The sequence below is a fragment of the Rousettus aegyptiacus genome, unplaced genomic scaffold (assembly GCF_014176215.1).
Source record: "Rousettus aegyptiacus isolate mRouAeg1 unplaced genomic scaffold, mRouAeg1.p scaffold_m13_p_6, whole genome shotgun sequence".
In the NCBI taxonomy this organism is placed as follows: domain Eukaryota; kingdom Metazoa; phylum Chordata; class Mammalia; order Chiroptera; family Pteropodidae; genus Rousettus; species Rousettus aegyptiacus.
The window spans coordinates 89,348,758-89,367,051 of NW_023416309.1; the positions used below are offsets into that span (position 1 = coordinate 89,348,758).

At 36.5% G+C, this 18,294-nt stretch overlaps 1 protein-coding gene across 2 annotated transcripts; it reads left to right on the top strand.

Moving 5' to 3' along the window:
* Positions 1-14,524: 14,524 nt before the first annotated feature.
* SRSF1 (serine and arginine rich splicing factor 1) lies at positions 14,525-18,294 on the top strand. Of its 2 annotated transcripts, XR_001595128.2 has the most exons (5): positions 14,525-14,873; positions 15,286-15,470; positions 15,812-15,984; positions 16,184-16,864; positions 17,776-18,294. XR_001595128.2 is itself a non-coding variant. In XM_016130851.2 (4 exons), the coding sequence occupies exons 1-4, from the start codon at positions 14,680-14,682 to the stop codon at positions 16,376-16,378; spliced, it is 747 nt and encodes a 248-aa protein (XP_015986337.1). In that variant the 5' UTR covers positions 14,525-14,679; the 3' UTR covers positions 16,379-18,294. The 2 variants fall into 2 exon arrangements, 1 of the variants encoding a protein (XP_015986337.1); XM_016130851.2 differs by having other exon boundaries at positions 16,184-18,294.

Sequence of the window (18,294 nt, forward strand, 5' to 3'; positions counted from 1 at the left end):
TTAAATAGCAATTTTAATGAGGTATAATTCACATACCATACAATTCATCCATTTAAAACGTACAATTAGGTGGTTTTAGTATATTCAGAGAATTGTGCAACTATTACCAGTATCTAATTCCAGGACATTTTCATCACCCCAAACAGAAACCCCCAAACCCACTGGCAGTCAAACAACCCCATCACCATATTCTCCCCATCCCCACCCTGGGCAGCCATTAACCTATTTTGTCTATTCTGGACACTTCATATAAATGGAATTGCATATGTGATCTTCTGTGACTGGCTTTTTTCACTTAGCATGTTTTCAAGGTTCATCCACGTTGTAGCATGTATCAGTACTTCATTTCCTTTTACTATCAGATAATATTCCATTGTATAGATATACATTTTATCTATTCATCTGTTCATAGACATTCGGGTTGTTACACCTTTTGGCTGCTATGAACAATGCTGCTAACTTGTATATAAACAGTCACATACAAGTTTTTGTGTCAGCATACGTTTTCCTATGTCCTACAGTATATACCTCAGGACCGGAAGTGCTGGGTCATACGGTAACCTATGTTTAACCAGTGGTGACCTGCCAGACCGTTTCCAAAGCAGCTGTACCACTTCACATTCCTATCAGCAGTATGAGGGTTCTCACTTCTCCACATTCTTGCCAACACTTGTCATTATCTGACTTTTCGATTATAGCCATCCTAGTAGGTATGAAGTGGTATCTTTATATATTCTAAATAAAAGTTCCTTTATCAGAAGAATGAGTTGCAAATATTTTCTCCCATTCTGTGTGTTTTTTTTCACCTTCTTGATGTTGTTTGGAAGCACGAGATGTTTTTATTTTTGATGAAATCCAACTTATCTATTTTTTTCTTTCGTCACTTGTGCTTCTGGTTTCATATCTGAGAAACTATTGCCAAGTTCAAGGTCATGAAGATAATTATTTGCTACTCTGGATATTAAGTTGATGTGTGGCAATTTTGATGAATTACAAAATAAAGACATTTGATTTATAAATTATCTTTAGTCCATAAAATATATTCCATAAAATTAATCTTGCCTTTATTTCAGTAAAATCACTAATTTTGTTGTTATAATCTAGATTTTTCGCATAATTTATTTTCCGTTGATAGTAATGACCTAAAGCAAGGGTCAGCAAACTATGGCCCACTGGACAAATTCAGCCTGCCATGTGTTATTACAAGTAAAGATTTATTGTCACACAATCGCACTCATTCATTTACTTATTATCTATGGCAGCAGTGTTGAGTAGCTGTGAAAGAGATCACAGGCCCCAATAAGCTTAAAATATTTACTATCTGGATCTTTACAGAAAAGGTTTACCAAACATTGATGTAAAGGATTAATAAATAAAAAGCAATTTTATTCAAAATACATCCAATTTAAATACATCTCATCAAAAATGTTAAAGTAAATGTCAAATATTGAAAATATAAAATTATATTCATGGTTTCAAAAGTTTCTTCTAAAAATTAAAAACTATTAAAATTAAAAGAAAATTCAAATTATAATGAACAAATATCAACATTTTAAATTAAAATTCTAAAGATTTTAATTTAATTTTTTGAAAACCGTAATTAAATCTTTACATTTTTATAAAAACAAAAGTGTTCAATTCTAGCATTCAATGTCCATCTAGTGACTAATATGAAGAATCTGTACTATGCTTCACACATCATATTACCTACATATATGCACATTTAGGAGTGATATAAATTGTTTAATATTGCAACATATTCCTCATTCACTATGTGCAACTTTTGCAAATACCACTAATTAGTGTGAACCACAATGGAACATAAAGAAAAATGAGAACATGGATGCCTGGCACTACTGGGAAATAACTTCATTATGCAACAATCTCTGTCGCATTTATGCAAAGAGGAAGAATTTGACAAGTTAATTTGTCTTTTCTCTCACCTAAGTCTCTCTGCCACTCAGACCTAAAGCATTCTGTCTCCAACACAGGCAGTAGCACAACTCAGTCTGTTTCAGACACTGGGCTGTGAAGAAGCGTTGCCCTGGAGCCTGAATTGTCCACCACAACAGTGGAGGTTTAGGGTATGTCATGCTGGTTCCACACTTAGTACACAAAAATCAGAGTGCTAGAGGCACCTATGTCTTTATTTTAAATCTTTTAATTTTAATTTTTCAATTACAGTTGACACTCAATATTATTTTATATTAGTTTCAGGCATACAGCATAGTGGTTGGAAATCTATATAATTTATGAAGTGATCCCCCCACTATACATGGTTATTACAATATTATTGACTATATTCCCTATGCTGTACTTTACATCCCTGTGACTATTTTGTAACTACCAATTTGTACTTCTTAATCCCTTTACCTTTTTCACCCAGCCCCCCAATCCCCTCCCATCTGGCAACCATCAGTTTGTTCTGTGTGTCTATGAGTTTTGTTTGTTCATTTGTTTTGTTCTTTAGCTCCACATATAAGTGAGATCATATGGTATCTGTCTTCCTCTGTCTGACTTACTTCACTTAGCATAATAAAGACAGCTATGTTTTTAAAATCGGTGTGTTTTGTGATATGTGTGGAAACTTGAGTAGGGGCCTCTCCTGCCTGCATCTAATGGTGGTATTTCCAAGACAGTAAGAAGGAATTAGCATGAAAACCTGGAGTTTAGGTAGGATCATCCTGAAACTAGTTAACTAGGAATCAGTGTCTCAGTATAGAATATCTTACTATAACTCAAATCAGTAACTATATTGTGGTCCTGAACCTTAAACTAAATAAGTCTAGTTGGTTGGCTTCTCTTGGCTAAGATTGTGCCATCATATAAAAGTGTAGATGATAAAGCAGATGCTTGAAAATGTTTTAGAAAACAACATACTAGAGAAATGAATATATCAAATTTGTGGTTTTAATTTGAAATGTTTAATATCATTAGACATGATATTTAAATTTTCTTATCAACATACTCCATGCTTTGCAAAAGTAAACAGTTTAAAAGTAAAATAATAATTTGAGGTTTATAACAAAAAAACAACAGTCTTCAGTTAATTCCAATAGTAATCACTTTCAATTCTTTTAGCTCTTCTTGAAACTACCTCCATATTTCTATGGTTCTCTTTTAACTTATCAATTGCAAATGGTATGTAATGAGTTATTATTATGATATATGACTGTTTAACTCTCTTACACCCCCATCCAACTTCCAAATAAAGTTAGATAACAATTTTTGCTTGAATTCATACTTCACATTTTAGTTACCATGACTACATAAATATTGTTCAAGGCTGAATAATAGTTTTCCTGGAATTAATAACTGACTTGGTTTTAAAACAAACTTCTATTTTAGAACAGTTTCAGATTTACAGAACTATTACAAAAACAGAACAGAGAGATCCCACATACCCCATACCCAGTTTTCCTTACTATCAACATCTTACATTAGTGGGATATATTTGTCACAATTAATAAATCAATAATGATACATTATTAGTAATTAAAGTCAATATGTTTTATTCAGATTTGTTCAGTTTTTCCCTAATGTTCTTTATCTATCCCAGGATCCTGTCTTAGATTCCTCTTGGTTCTGATAGTTTTCCAGACTCTTCTTGTTTTTATGACTTTGATAGTTTTGAGAATTACTAGTCAGGTATTTTGTAGAATGACCCTCAACTGGTATTTGTCTAATGTTTTTCTCATGATGAGACTGGGCTAATTTTATTTTTAGGAGGAAGATCATTCTCATCACTTCATACCAAGAGTACATGTTATCGATATGACTTATCGTTAACCTTGATCTGGCTTGAGGGAATGTTTACCAGCTTTCTCCACTATTAAGTTACTCTCCTGCCCCAACACACACTCATTTCTATACTGTGCTCTTTAAAAGGAAGTCACTGTCCTCAGCCCACACTTAATGAGTGGGGAGTTAGCTCTATATAACATTTGGAAATATCCTATATGAGAGATGTTTATTTTCCCCATTTATTAAATTATTTATTATATCAGTATGGACTCATAAATATGTTTTTATACTTTGGGTAATTAGCCAATGCAACTTGTTGTTGTTGTTGTTGTAGTTGCCAAATTGTTCCAGCTTTGGTCTTTGGGAGTTCTGTCAGTTGGCTCCCCTCAACATTATCCCCATCATTGTGGTGGTTGTTTATTTGTTTTTTTTTAATTGTTCTTTGTGTATGTGTGTGTGGGGGCGCTGTTTCTTTTTTTAAGCACTTATTTTCTGGCACTAAAAAATGCACTAGGCTCATCTCTTATATTTCCTGCCCCAGTCCTAGAATCAGCCATTTCTCTAAGGAGTCTTGGTTCCTTTTATTGGAAAATGGTATTAGAAACCAAGATCAGGGTGCTGAAAGTGCTTATTACTACTGGCGTGTCTTGTTTTTAGGCCTTCTCAGCTGACAGAGCAAGGAGATATAAACGTGTATACTAATCAGTATACACATGCATACCTAGGAGATATTGTGGGTTTAGTTCCAGACCACTACAATAAAGCAAGTATTGTCAAAGTGAGCCATAATCTTTTTGCTGGTGGAAGGTCTTATCTCTAATTTGTAAAAATGCATCTGTGAAGCACAATAAACAAGGTATGCCTGTATATACATATCTATAAATATTTCTATATGTAGCAATGTGTATCTATACATATAAACATGAGTTCATTTTGTCCCCAACTCTATTCCATTACCACATGAATCATTCTTGCTGCTTCTTCTAATATCTTTTTTCTTGGTTTATTTTTTCTTTTTAGTGGAATATATTTTCTAGCAATTTCCTGAGAAATAATAAATGGAAAATACATCACTGAAAATGTTGGCTTCGCTCATGATTGAGAGTTTGCCTGGGTATAGAAATATCAAGGAATTGTTCCACTGTTGTTGTTGTTTTAGCTCTGAGTGTTGTTATTGAGAAATCTAATGATATTCTGACTCTTGGGAGGGTTTGTATGTGATCTATTTTTTTTTCTTTAAAAGCTTTTAGAATATATTATCTATGGTATTCTAAAATTTCACAATGATGTCACTTGGTTTGGGTTTTCCTTTCGTTCATCATGCTGTTTGATGGTATCTATTAGTTTGAATACTCATATCCTTTAGTTCTGGGAGATATTTTATACTATCTCTTTCATAATATCCTCCCTACCATTCTGCCTTTTTGGGAACACTCATTTTCTTGTTTTTTTTTCTCTTTATTGTCATCTGTTCATTTTTTTGTTGTTGTTCTAATTTCTGATAGGTCTCCTTGATATCACCTTTCAACTCTTCTTTATAGTTTATTTTTACTATCATATTTTGAATTTTCAAGAGTGCTTTTTTCTTATTCTGATTGTTTTATATACATACCACATAAACATTCCAAATCTCCTTTTGTTCCTATTTATTCGCTCCGGTTTCTTTCTTGTTGAACATTTTCCTTAAACATCTGGCACGTTTCCTTTCTCACAACTATGAATGGTCCTTGACTGGCCATTCACAGTATAAGGCGCTAAAAAGATGACTGAAAGCACCATATGTATGAGCAGTACTTCACTATAAGGAGATCATGCTACAATTAATTTACTTTTAGGCAAATTGAATTTTTTTAGAGATTCTATCTCCTATGTTAATTTCACCCACCCTGGAACCCGTTTCTGAGCCTTTTACAGGTTTTGAGAAGGAATTCAGCTTGTTGTGTAGGGCACTCAGGTCTGCCTTTCTGTGACTATGCCAACCTGCCAAGTCATCCATCTACTTTTTATTTCTACTTTCTACTTTTCCGTATGGTTTATGGCCTCAGATGTCTTCTAGTTCTATCAAAGACAGAGTTTGTATTTCTGATTTCTGTTCTTGTGTTTTTCAAGATGAGACTGGGACATAAATGTTTATACTCTGCCTCCTTAAAACCAGAAATCTACTAGAATTATACTTTTATTTGAGGTGTGATTGATATTTGTGATTTTAATCTGAAAAGTGGGAAGAATTTGGTTAATTTCCTAAACAGAATCTTACAAATGTTGGGTTGATAAGCAGTGTTGCATTAGAAAATTTTTCTTTATATTAGATTTGCATGATGGCTGTGAGTGCTATATATGAGTATTATTCTCAATAAACTCATACCACTAGGGCTGTGGGTATAAATGAAGTTACACCAATTAGATGTACTTGTGCCCTAATACAACAAACTATAAAACTTTCCATTGTGTAAACTATGACTAATCATCTACTATCTGCAGCATAGTAGCTACATAGTAATGTCTACAATGGATGCCTGTGATTCTAATTGCGAATGAAGTGCCAATGGAAATGATCCAGTTCTTCTTTTCCATTTCAATAGTACTTCCTGTGCATGCTCAGTTGCTTATGTTTGGCACACTGGAAACTGAACTGCAGGAGATGGAAGATTATAATAATCAGTCAAAACCAAGGCATCAAAATAACTATCAAATATCATACATGGAATATCCAAGCATCAATGTATATTTACTGAACAACTTCTTTGTGACTATGTTACAGGCTGGAAAAAAAACCCCATCTTTTTATTTTTCATGACACCTTTCTTCATGAAGGTTTCAATTTACTTAGAAGAATTGAAACAATGAGCAACAATAATCAAATAAGACAGAAGATAGAGTCTGGCAATGTCTATCTTCCTGAGGCTTTACAGTGTGTGGTGCTGATGAAACTTAGGGTTTCCAGAGTCATCTCTAGCTTCTTGGGTGTTGAGAAGCAACTGCAGTACTGGCAGGCAGATAGCACAATTCAGCGATGAAGCAATTGTGGTGGCTATTACAGCTTCCTAATCCTGGCTCCATGATCCCTGAAAAGCATCTTAGGCTGTGTACTGAAGATTTTTTAATCTCAACAGTTTAGATTCTGGCCTACAGACATCCACTTTCCTGACTGTGGCAGAGGAAGCAATGCTCTTAATAGGTTGGTATGCAGTGTTTTGGGAGCCACACCTGGAGGTATGCCTTGAACCCACTCCTGCATTTCTTTCAACAATTTGCAAGTACCTAATCTCCTGGATTTAACCCCCTTTTGCCTAAAACACCTAGAGTGTTTCTGTTTCCTGCACTTACCCTGACTAATGTAGAAATAATGTCAGGAATTTGAAGAGTTTTAGATAATTGGATATATTTAATATATAATTACTTAAAATGTTCATGTTTCTTTAACTTTGTACTCCTGATGTCCAGCATAGGGCCTGGAATAGTGAGAGTGCTTGATAAATGCTGTGAATAAAAATGAATACACAGGCAGATGAATGGATGGAATAAAAGGACATATATTTAGATGCCCAGCATAATATAACCAATAAATGGAAGTATCAGGATTCAAATTCAGATCTGCTTAACTCCAAAGTCTGTACTTTTCCAAGAATAGGCTGCTGCTCAGCACACCAAAGAAATTAGCAAATGGAACCTGAGATGTTTTTCCAACTAGTTGGTTGTTTAAAAATTACACAAGATAAGTCTCAAGCAACAGAGAAAAGCATTACATTAATCGAGAGGTTTTTATCCTATCAGCTTTCCCACTAGGGAGACATTCTTCAGAAACATACAAAAGCAAAAGAGCCACATCACATTTCCCCCAGTTATATATTTGGATAGCACTGGAGGCTGTGTCCTCTGTGACCAGGGACACTTTTGTTTCTCTACATGATACCTGGAGGGAATTTCTCAACTCTTTCAGCATTAGCCATATCTTCCCTGTCAAAAAAACAACAACAAAAAACCTTAACTTAGGCAAGAACTTCAACATTCTTTCCACTAAGTTATCTATCCATAATATCAAGTTAGTCACAAGACAGACTAGAGTTTCACTTCTAGAGTAAAGTGGACCAACATTTGAACCTTTAAGTGTTGAAAATCCAAGGGCATAGGTAGGTGTTTAGACCCTGAGCAAGAAACATCATTAATTATTCAGAACCTCTGTGTGCAGGCCGCTCTACTACATGTTATTTCATTTAATCTCCATAACAAACTTTGAAGTACTATTATTATCCCCAGTTTTAAGATGAAGAAACAGAGGCTTGAGCACGTTAAGGAAGTTGTGCAAGATCGCACAGCTAGTAAATGACACAGGGGATTGAAACCAAAACCCATCATGTTCAAAGGCCATCTTTCCATTGCACCAGATTTCCAGATGGCAGAACGATAAGATATGTAGAGTAGTCCCTCAGCTGACACATGGTCGCCAATATTTAACATAAAAAAGTAAACCTTGGTTATTCTGTAAGCCACTAGGATTTAGGGAGTTGTTTATTATTACAGCCTTACTGTAAAAAAGTAGGTTGGTATGAGTCTTTAAATACTTAGTTTATAGTGGTGTAAACTTTGGAAATTGCTTTAATAACTTGGTACAGTGCAAACTGTGCTTAGTAAGAGCCTCTATTACTTTATACCATCTCCAAACAAGCATTTACTTTTATTTAAAATAAAGCATCAAAAATTATTGAAATTCTGCAGGGAAAGCTGTGAATATGTCGGGGCATGGCTTTGCATTCAAATAGTTGAATATAAATTGTTGTATAAACTTCTAGAAAAATATATTTTCTTAAGGGCAACTAGAGAAATGTAAGAGTACATTATCAGATGGGAAATGTAACTAGAGCCCCAATATTTATATGTAAACTTGCAAACTAAAACCTTATAAGAAACTTTCTAGAATTGATTTGAATTGCTAACAGAAATACCTATAATTTTCTTAAAAACCCGTATTTAGTTGAGGCTAGGAAAATATATCTTAAGGTGATAAGCAGTTACTACATCTATAAAGATAGAAGATCTGAATAATCCTTTCGACTGTTTTTGTGTTAGGAAGCCTCTCTAGTTCCACAAATTTAAACCAATGCCCATTTACTCATCTCAGAAAAATTTTTTAAAAAGCTTTTTTCTTAATGCAGATATTTTAGACTGAGAAGCTGAATATATTACTTGGGTATATAAATTACTGCTTTTGGCAAAGACATGCTATACTAGTGCAAAATTATTATGGGGAATTATGAATGTATAGATAAACATATTTCTTATCTCTAAGTGGATGTAGATATGTGTTGTGGGAAAGTGTGTGTTCTTGTTTAAGCTGTGGCTTGTACTGTTTCAGATACTGAGATCCAGAAGACCACATAAAGGATTGTCAGACTTGTTTTTCATCACTTACTAGAGAAGCTGGAACTGCAAAAGGAAAAATATATTAGCCCATGTTTGGCTGGCAAGGTTCAATTTTGACTATGTACTACATGTGGTGTTAACTGTTAGCAATCCAGATTTTGGAAAATATATTAATGTTGGCCCATTATGACTTGAGGCAGAGGAAGAGGTTATATTCCTGCAGAAAAAGAGAGGAAATTCTTAAAAAGGCAAACATTCTCATTCTTAATCATTTTATATAGAGATAGATTAAGCCAAGGGAAAGAATTTTTTCTCCCCTGGACTCTGGATTCTACAAAGAGTAGAAATTAACTAAGAAGGAATTCCAGCCAGACAAGGAAGGACCCCATGGTCATGGGTCTACACTGTAGACTACACAGGTTTCCACATTTAGTAGCCCTCTAGGGCTGGCATGGTGGTACCAGCACCAGCCTGAAAAGTGAGGGGATGTAGAACATAATCTGCAAATTTTAGAAAGTTCATCTGTAAATTCCACAGTGAGTAAACACACTAATAGATACTTACTGAGAACAAAACCTCTTATGGACACTTTGCATAAAACATCACTTCAATGCAAGAATGGTTATAGACACCTACACTCCTGCACTGAGCATTATGAGCCAACTAGACTACAAATAAAATAAAATAAAATAAAGCAACCAACTGGAACAGAGCAACAACTCCTGTTCTAGGCTAAGCAGACCAGCAGAGGAGTTTGTTTCTACCAGCTCTTGGAGCCTTATCACTAAACTGTAGTAATGGCTGATGAAGTATATGGAGGGAACAGTTCAAATGAAAAAGTGTATTATGTTTACAACTATTAACAATGTAAGATTTACCCGCAACAAAAATACCTATAAGAGAGAATATGACAAAACTGAATTTTTGAATTAGGTTTAAGCAAAAGTTAAAAAAGCAAGTTATTTTCCTCTCAGTCAGAGACTGGCAAACTTTTTCTGTACAGGGCCAGATGGTAAATATTTCAGGCTTATGGACTGTGTAGTCTATGTTGCAATTACTCAACTCTGCAAGCAAATTTAGAAAAGTAATTCTGAAAGTTTTCAGCTAATCTGGGGTACCTTCCAAAACAATAAAAAGGAAAAAATAATCATTCTTAAAATTTCGAATAAAAAAATTTTTATTGAAACTCTTTCTAACACACTTGGCAGCAGTATCACTATATAATACCACTAGTACTACTAATACTAATAGCTAACATTTATATAGGACTCATACTATAAGATTAAATTGGCAAAAAAAGGTAACTTTTTTAATCAAATAAAGCATATCTGCCATATTTTTAATATAATTCCTTAAAGAGCCATTTTCTCAGTCCAATTAGGAAATGTACAATATAAAGTGGAGTTTTAATTTTTAAGAGAAAGGACTAAGCAAGAAGAGGGAGAGAGAGAGTAATAATTAGGGAGAAGACATGGTAAAAACCTCTTTGTAATAGATCATTTTAAGAGCTGTTTTCTAGCAAAATCATATCCTAATATCATCAATAAGGGAACAATAAAGATGAGATGAATTAGCCAAAAACAAAACAAGATGACTCAAAGAATGAAGGAGGCCAGTCCTACAATAATGACTTATTTGGGCTTGAAAACTGACCATCCTTATTATACTGTGAAATGAAAAAACAATCCTTGCACCCGTTGTGTCTATCCTCTGACAGCAACATGATGAAGTTTCCATAGAAACAACATTCTGCTCATCTAATATCCCGCCTTTTTCAAAGAACAGTCAGTAAATTGTCAATATTTGTTTTAACAGAGAATTTACTGGTAATACAGGGAGTCGCAGCAGAAATATGTCCTCGGCATAGTTTACTAGGGAAGATGAGACAAACAAATGAAAAAACATATACTATTTCTTCCTTTTTCAGAGAATATTTACAACTAAAACAAGGGGAACAATGGAATAGAGAATTATGTGAGTGGACTGTTCCTAGAGATAACTCCTGCATACAGTAGAATCAAATATTCCTAATCTTTGTGCTTCTTTACCTAGTAAAAATAAGTTATCCCCAGGGAAGACAATAGGCCTTGACACACAAATATTAAAAACAACTGCCAGATTAGGGAAACCACATTTCAGTGCAAATTACTCTACAACACCTCCGCCCCCAGTATTGCCTTTACAGGAATGGTACTAGAGAGTGTTTTTGCTGCTTGTGGAGATATTTTTTTCCCCAGTCATTTTTTAAAACTTTGACTGAGTTACAACTTACATACTACACAATTCACTCACTGTAAGTGTATACAATTTAATGGTTTTTAGTATATTTAGAGTTTTGTGTAATTGTCGTCATAGGTATAGGGTTTTAAGTGGTCAGCAAATCACTGAAAAACCGGGTCTTCTGATTTCAACACTAACAGTAATCGACTCTTTGGGTATCTTTCTTTTTTTTCCCTCGAGTAATTATTTCCAGGGTATAGTGCTGACACTAGAACATCCTTACTGAATTGAATTGATAATATTTAAAGAGTTTCCTTTTGAGGAAATAACTTTTCATAAACATCAACAGTGTTGAAAATAAAGCGGCGTCTAGGAATCAAGCTAGTAAAATCCATTCTTAATAGATTAGCTAATTGCAGGAACGATCCATAAACCTGCCTGGGAATATATAACTGAGGAGTTTAGAAATATTCTAACCTCCTTTCTAAGATGAAGATGTAATCTTAGGAGGCCAAACTGCAAGTGGTTGTAATTCAGTCAGCAGAAATCTAATCAATTGCCTAGCATGCTGTTCAGAGAAAGTCTGCATGAAGATTAGCCTACAGAAAAAGAATGGCTAATTTTTACCCAGCTCTATCCAGGAACAGAGACACAAAATCCATGCTGTTACTGAAAAGATATACTCTGTTGTGGAGGCAGCGATCATTTATCAGGTCTCACCAAGATCAGAATGAAATCTCTCTCAAAACAGTTCACCTCATTTTGTTTTGACTCCTCATTTATTAAGCAACGGCCTAATTTGCTTTCCAGTTCTGCCAAAACAGTTACCTTGGTATATGCAATGTGAGTGTCCTGGTTATCAAAAATGAATCTGCCCCACCACCCAACAAAAGAACAAATGGTTTGGTTTACTTGCTTTCTCGTCAAATAAAATATGTTAATTAACTCTGGTACACCAATAATATTAAGATCACAACCTTAACTATAATAATCACCAAGCCAATGTCATCCTGGGAGACCTTGATAAACAGCCATCCAGACTTCTGCTACATCCTGACTTCATCATGGATCCCTGAACCTATAATTTGGTTTTGTTCAAAAACAATAAAAGAGACCAACATAAAAACAAGAATGTCCTATTCACTCTATATTAAAGTCTACCTTGTATTTTTCTGAACTGAACAAAATCAGAAATGATGGCATTGCAATGCAAATTCACAGTTTTATTATTTTTCTGGAATGAAAATGTTTTGAAATTAAATATACTTACATTTAAATCACTTCAGTTATCACTGACTTAACATTAATCAACAGAAGATAAATCTGAATACCTTTGTATTTATGGATAAATTTAGAACAGAAAGATAACATGCTCAGTAAATAACTATTGAATGGGAATAATACATGAGATACCGGCAATTAAAAAAAATATATCTTCTGCTACTAACTGAATAGGACAATGCTGGAAACTAAATAGACTTGTTAAAACAGTATCCTTTTTGATCAGTTACTCATTTAAAAAATTATCAGGTTATTGTCTTTTTAATTAAAAGATCAGTTTTGAAAAATATCATTGAGGATGGTCAAAGGATAGACAATCTGTTCTTCCCTCTAAAATTTTCAGAGATACTTTTCCCTCTTGGAGTCTACAGACTCCTTTAGAAATCTGATTAAAATTTCAAATCCTCTTTGCAGAAAAAGGGACATGCACATATATACATAATTTTGGAAATCAGCACAGTGTTCAAGGACTACCAAACATTTGTAAAATATGTTCAATCAACTTCTAGAACTAAGAAATAATACCCTTCTCCTAAATGATCTATTTTTTTAAATCTTGGAGGAACTTTAGATTTAGAACAAATTTGTTTTTCCTTCTTTACTGACTTCTGGGATGACCAAATTTGCAGTTCATCTCTAGGAACTCACCAGGCTATTACTGCAGGCATTTTGTGTACTAACCTTATCCATGACTTATTTTCCCATTCTCCCTCATTTCTTCATCCAGTTTTAATAATGTTTTATGGCTGCTCTACAAAAAAACCGCCCCAAGTTCTTAGGGAGAGGAATTGTTCCAAATAAATGTATACTATGAAGAAAATCATTCTTAAAGTCAGGGTGCAGATCTGTTTTGGCACACTTATCACTGCAGGGTTTTTTAAGAATTTGAATTCATAACTAATATTTAAATCCCAACATTGCACATAAAAATTCAGATTTTACATGTCTCTGGAAAGAATGTAAAAAGTTCTCGACTCCTTGGGTGAGCACGGAGGCAGGATCTGCTCTGAGCAAGAAACTGTGGTCTCCAGTAGTCACAATTCTCACATATCCATTTTGCCCGTTTATATTACCCGAAAGTCCCGATAATGAGTTAAAAGAAGCGAACTTCAGGATTTTATACACGTACACGCTTTGTCTCGTCTTTGAAAGAGGGTGATAAAATAACACGCACAATTCGTTCTGTAAACCTTCACTGGACCTCTCCTTTGTGCTAAGCCTAACGATAGGCGATTAAAGAGAGAAGCCGAGGTCTGGGTTCCGGTTAGCAGATACCACCAGTGACTGATCAGGGAACGAATCACCTCCACTAGCACAAGAATTAATTAAGCTATACATAAATTAAGTTTTGAACCAAAGGTTGGAAGGACACTTAAAGTTGAATATTTACTTGATTCCCCTAAATGAGACGCTTATCTAATCAACCTACGGCTTGGTCACACAGGGAAGGGAAGACACAGTCAAGCCTTGGATCTTGATTAAGAACAACGCGGTCCCGGATCCGGCGCACTAAGGATGCCCCCGTTTCCGGAGCAACCGCCAGTCCCACCCCCTTTGACCCCGCCCCCGGGGGACTTTCCCGCCGAAGGCCGTTAACGCCGCAGAGCATAGTGGGACAGGTTCTGGACTAGGTTTCACTAAATCCTTTTAAGGTGCTGAGCTGCTTTAAGAGGCTTCTTCCTGAGGAAAGTAACTCTTAAGACTCCACAAGGATTAATAACTCCTCCAAGGAGAACTCTCTATTAGTTTATCAAACGGCGAGTCACTCCATGAGCAAACCACTCCGCAAATCGAAAGCGCGGGGCACTTTTTTCCCTTCGCGCGGAGGGTGACGTCGCGCGTGCGTGATCGTAGTTTCGCTGCACCCGTTACGCTCTTGCGCGTGCGTACTGAGATCAAATAGCTGCTTCCTACCGCGTCTCTTCCTCCCTCCTCCCATATCCGTGCGCCAAGCTGATAAAGGCGCCATTTTGGACGGGCCGCGGGAGACGTGGTGTCGCTGCGGTCTCGCTCTGCTGTGCGCTAGGCTTGGTGGGAAGGCCTGTTCTCGAGTCCGCGCTTTTCGTAGCCGCCATGTCGGGAGGTGGTGTGATTCGTGGCCCGGCAGGGAACAACGATTGCCGCATCTACGTGGGTAACTTACCTCCAGACATCCGAACCAAGGACATTGAGGACGTGTTCTACAAATACGGTGCTATCCGCGACATCGATCTCAAAAATCGCCGCGGAGGACCACCCTTCGCCTTCGTTGAGTTCGAGGACCCTCGGTGAGGCGGCCGAGGCCTTTCGGCCTTGTGAAAATAGGTTAGAGTAGTTGGCGATAGCTCCAAGGCCTTCATTTAGAGAACTGGGAGGTGGGCTCTTAGGTTGAGAGCCAAACAATATCTCCCAGGAGTCGAGTAAGGAGCTGAGTCGGGGTGGCTTTTCTGGTGGCTGGGGCCCATGGTTGTTCCCAGAGTTTACTCAGACACAGAGCGGGAAACTGAGGCGCTGAGAGCTTGTGTAGTTAGTGGTCGGGAGCTTGGCGTGCTTCTGGGTGGGGGAGGGGCCGTTCCTATTATGCAGCGCATGTGGGCTCTAACATACTGGGTGCGCATGTGCGGGGAGTCAGTAGTTCCTGGTTGTGTTAGCTTCTTCGGGTCCTTTTTCTTACCCCTTTTGCTTTCTGTGATCACGCAGAGACGCGGAAGACGCGGTGTATGGTCGCGACGGCTATGATTACGATGGATACCGTCTGCGGGTGGAGTTTCCTCGAAGCGGCCGTGGTACAGGCCGAGGCGGCGGCGGGGGTGGAGGTGGCGGGGCTCCCCGCGGCCGCTATGGCCCCCCATCCAGGCGATCTGAAAACAGAGTGGTTGTCTCTGGTGAGTTTACTGTTAATGTGAATTGATGAGAAGGAACATAAATCACTTAAATTTTTTCTCGCATGACCAGTTTAATGCAGGTTTTTATGTTAGATCTTAAATTAGTTTGTGTGAATTCAGTAAACAAGAATTGCTGTAATGAAGATTTATCAAATTAGGTTGCAGTACCTACAACATAAAGATCCTTACTTTACAAATAATTTGGAGTCTGGATTGGAGAATCGTAGGTCTTTACCCAGGAACCTAACTGTAATCATTAATTTTAAAGTAGTTTTTGTTGTAATGTAAATTAAGTTTAATAAGAAATTTAGGATGATTGGAATTGAAAAACGCTTTTTCAGGACTGCCTCCAAGTGGAAGCTGGCAGGATTTGAAGGATCACATGCGTGAAGCAGGTGATGTATGTTATGCTGATGTTTACCGAGATGGCACTGGTGTCGTGGAGTTTGTACGGAAAGAAGATATGACCTATGCAGTTCGAAAACTGGATAACACTAAGTTTAGATCTCATGAGGTAGGTTATACACTTATTCTTTTCTTTGGCCAGAATTGGATACAGTGGTCTTAACAGTGGAATTTGAAGGTAAGATTCAGGCAAGAGTGTCCAAGTAAAGTGCCAGATTTCTGGTATTAGCTACATTGTTTTCATTCAGCATGCCTGAAGACAGGTAAAAGCTTAGATCTTTCAATCGAAAGTTCTGTCTATTCAATAGGGAGAAACTGCCTACATCCGGGTTAAAGTTGATGGGCCCAGAAGTCCAAGTTATGGAAGATCTCGATCTCGAAGCCGTAGTCGTAGCAGAAGCCGTAGCAGAAGCAACAGCAGGAGTCGCAGTTACTCCCCAAGGAGAAGCAGAGGATCACCACGCTATTCTCCCCGTCATAGCAGATCTCGCTCTCGTACATAAGATGATTGGTGACATTTTTGTAGAACCCATGTTGTATACAGTTTTCCTTTACTCAGTACAATCTTTTCATTTTTTAATTCAAATTGTTTCGTTCAGAATGGGCTAAAGTGTTGAATTGCATTCTTGTGTACTATCCCCTTGCTCCTAACATCTACATTCCCCTCATGTCTGATAAATTGTATTTTAAGTGATGTCATAGACAGGATTGTTTGAATTTAGTTAACTCTCCATGCTCTTCAGACTGTGATATTGTGTAAATGTCTTGTTCTCCTCTGGTTTGTGTGAACTGGGATGTTGGGGATGTTTTTGGTTATCTTACTTGGGGAAGTTCTTATGTTTATCTTGCTTTTCATGTGTCTTTCTGTAGACATATCTGAAGAGATGGATTAAGAATGCTTTGGATTAAGGATTGTGGAGCACATTTCAATCATTTTAGGATTGTCAAAAGGAGGATTGAGGAGGATCAGATCAATAATGGAGGCAATGGTATGACTCCAAGTGCTATTGTCACAGATGAAATTGGCAGTATTGACCTTATACTAAAAGGAAAGGGTTGAAAAAAATGAATATATGCATCTACCTTAAAACACTTGCAGACTTCTTACGCAGTTAGCTACAATTGCTTTGCTTATTAAACCTTGGCAATTGTGGCAAAATTACATTGCCCATTTTGTAACAATTTATTTTGCTCCCTTCCCCCCTTTTTTGTTTTAATAGGGACTAATGTGGGAAGAACTGGCTAATTTGTCACAGTGCTTAGTTACAACTGTTAATGTGTGACCTGCTGTTGGTGTACATGTGGGTACAGGGTGTCTTTAATTCCAATCAGATAGAGTATAATATCAATACTGCTAAATCTGCATGTCCTCTGTGTGACTGATATAGCGTTGCTATTTCATTTTTTTAAAGACAAAATGAAAGCAAATTCCAACATATTGATGTAGATAATCTAGTTGGGAATACTTTTAAGTCTCACCTTCCCCTTTAAACTAATATTCTTAATTGACTGATATGTTTAAAACTTTAATTTACAAATTAAATTGCAGATGGGAGCATTAGATTTAGTTTAGACTTAGGTGGGTAGCATTCCCAGTATACTTTTCAACTTACATAACTTTTTGCGACCACAAAACCTGTAATACGCTGTACAGTAACAAGTGTTGGCATTATCAGTTGAACTGTAAATATAAAATGCTTCTTCCAATTAGTCTCTATGATGATTAAGTTTCTAAAATTTATCTGAACACCATTCAGAAACTTGTTTTGGGGAATTTGATAGTTATTGATGTACATCTGTTAAACTGATGACAGACATAACTCATCATTCCCCAGAAACCTTTTTTGATTACAGTATCTAACATTTTGCCTCCTCTTTTTTGGTTTTGCTGGTTATAAAGGTTTGGATTGGAGAGGGCTCACTGGATCCCAATCCTTGGAGCTGGATCATTGGATTCAAATCATAATGTGGATAGGATAGGGAGGATGAATTACAAGGATTCATGGAGCGGGATCAGATTACCAGGAACATAGGAGTGGATTCCTGCCCCAACCAAACCGCATTCGTGTGGATTTTTTTTTTTTTTATTCAACTTAATTGGCTATTCCAAAGATTTTTTTTTTTCCTATTTTTGACGATTGGAGCCCTTAAGATGCACGATGGAATTGTGTTTTGCATTTTTTGGTAAAAGGAGCAAAGCGAGGACCTGGAGATAAACGCTGGAGCAATCTCCTTGGAAGGATTCAGCACGAGTAGATGGTAAACATTTAAAGGGGAAAGGGGGGGTTTGTTTAAAATAGTAAATCAGTTAAGTCATTTCTAAATTTAAAGAAAACAAAATTGGAGTTGAAGAATAAGTAGGTTTCCAATTGGCTGTTGCCGTTTTTCTTTGAAAAAATAAACATTTTTTAAAAAACTA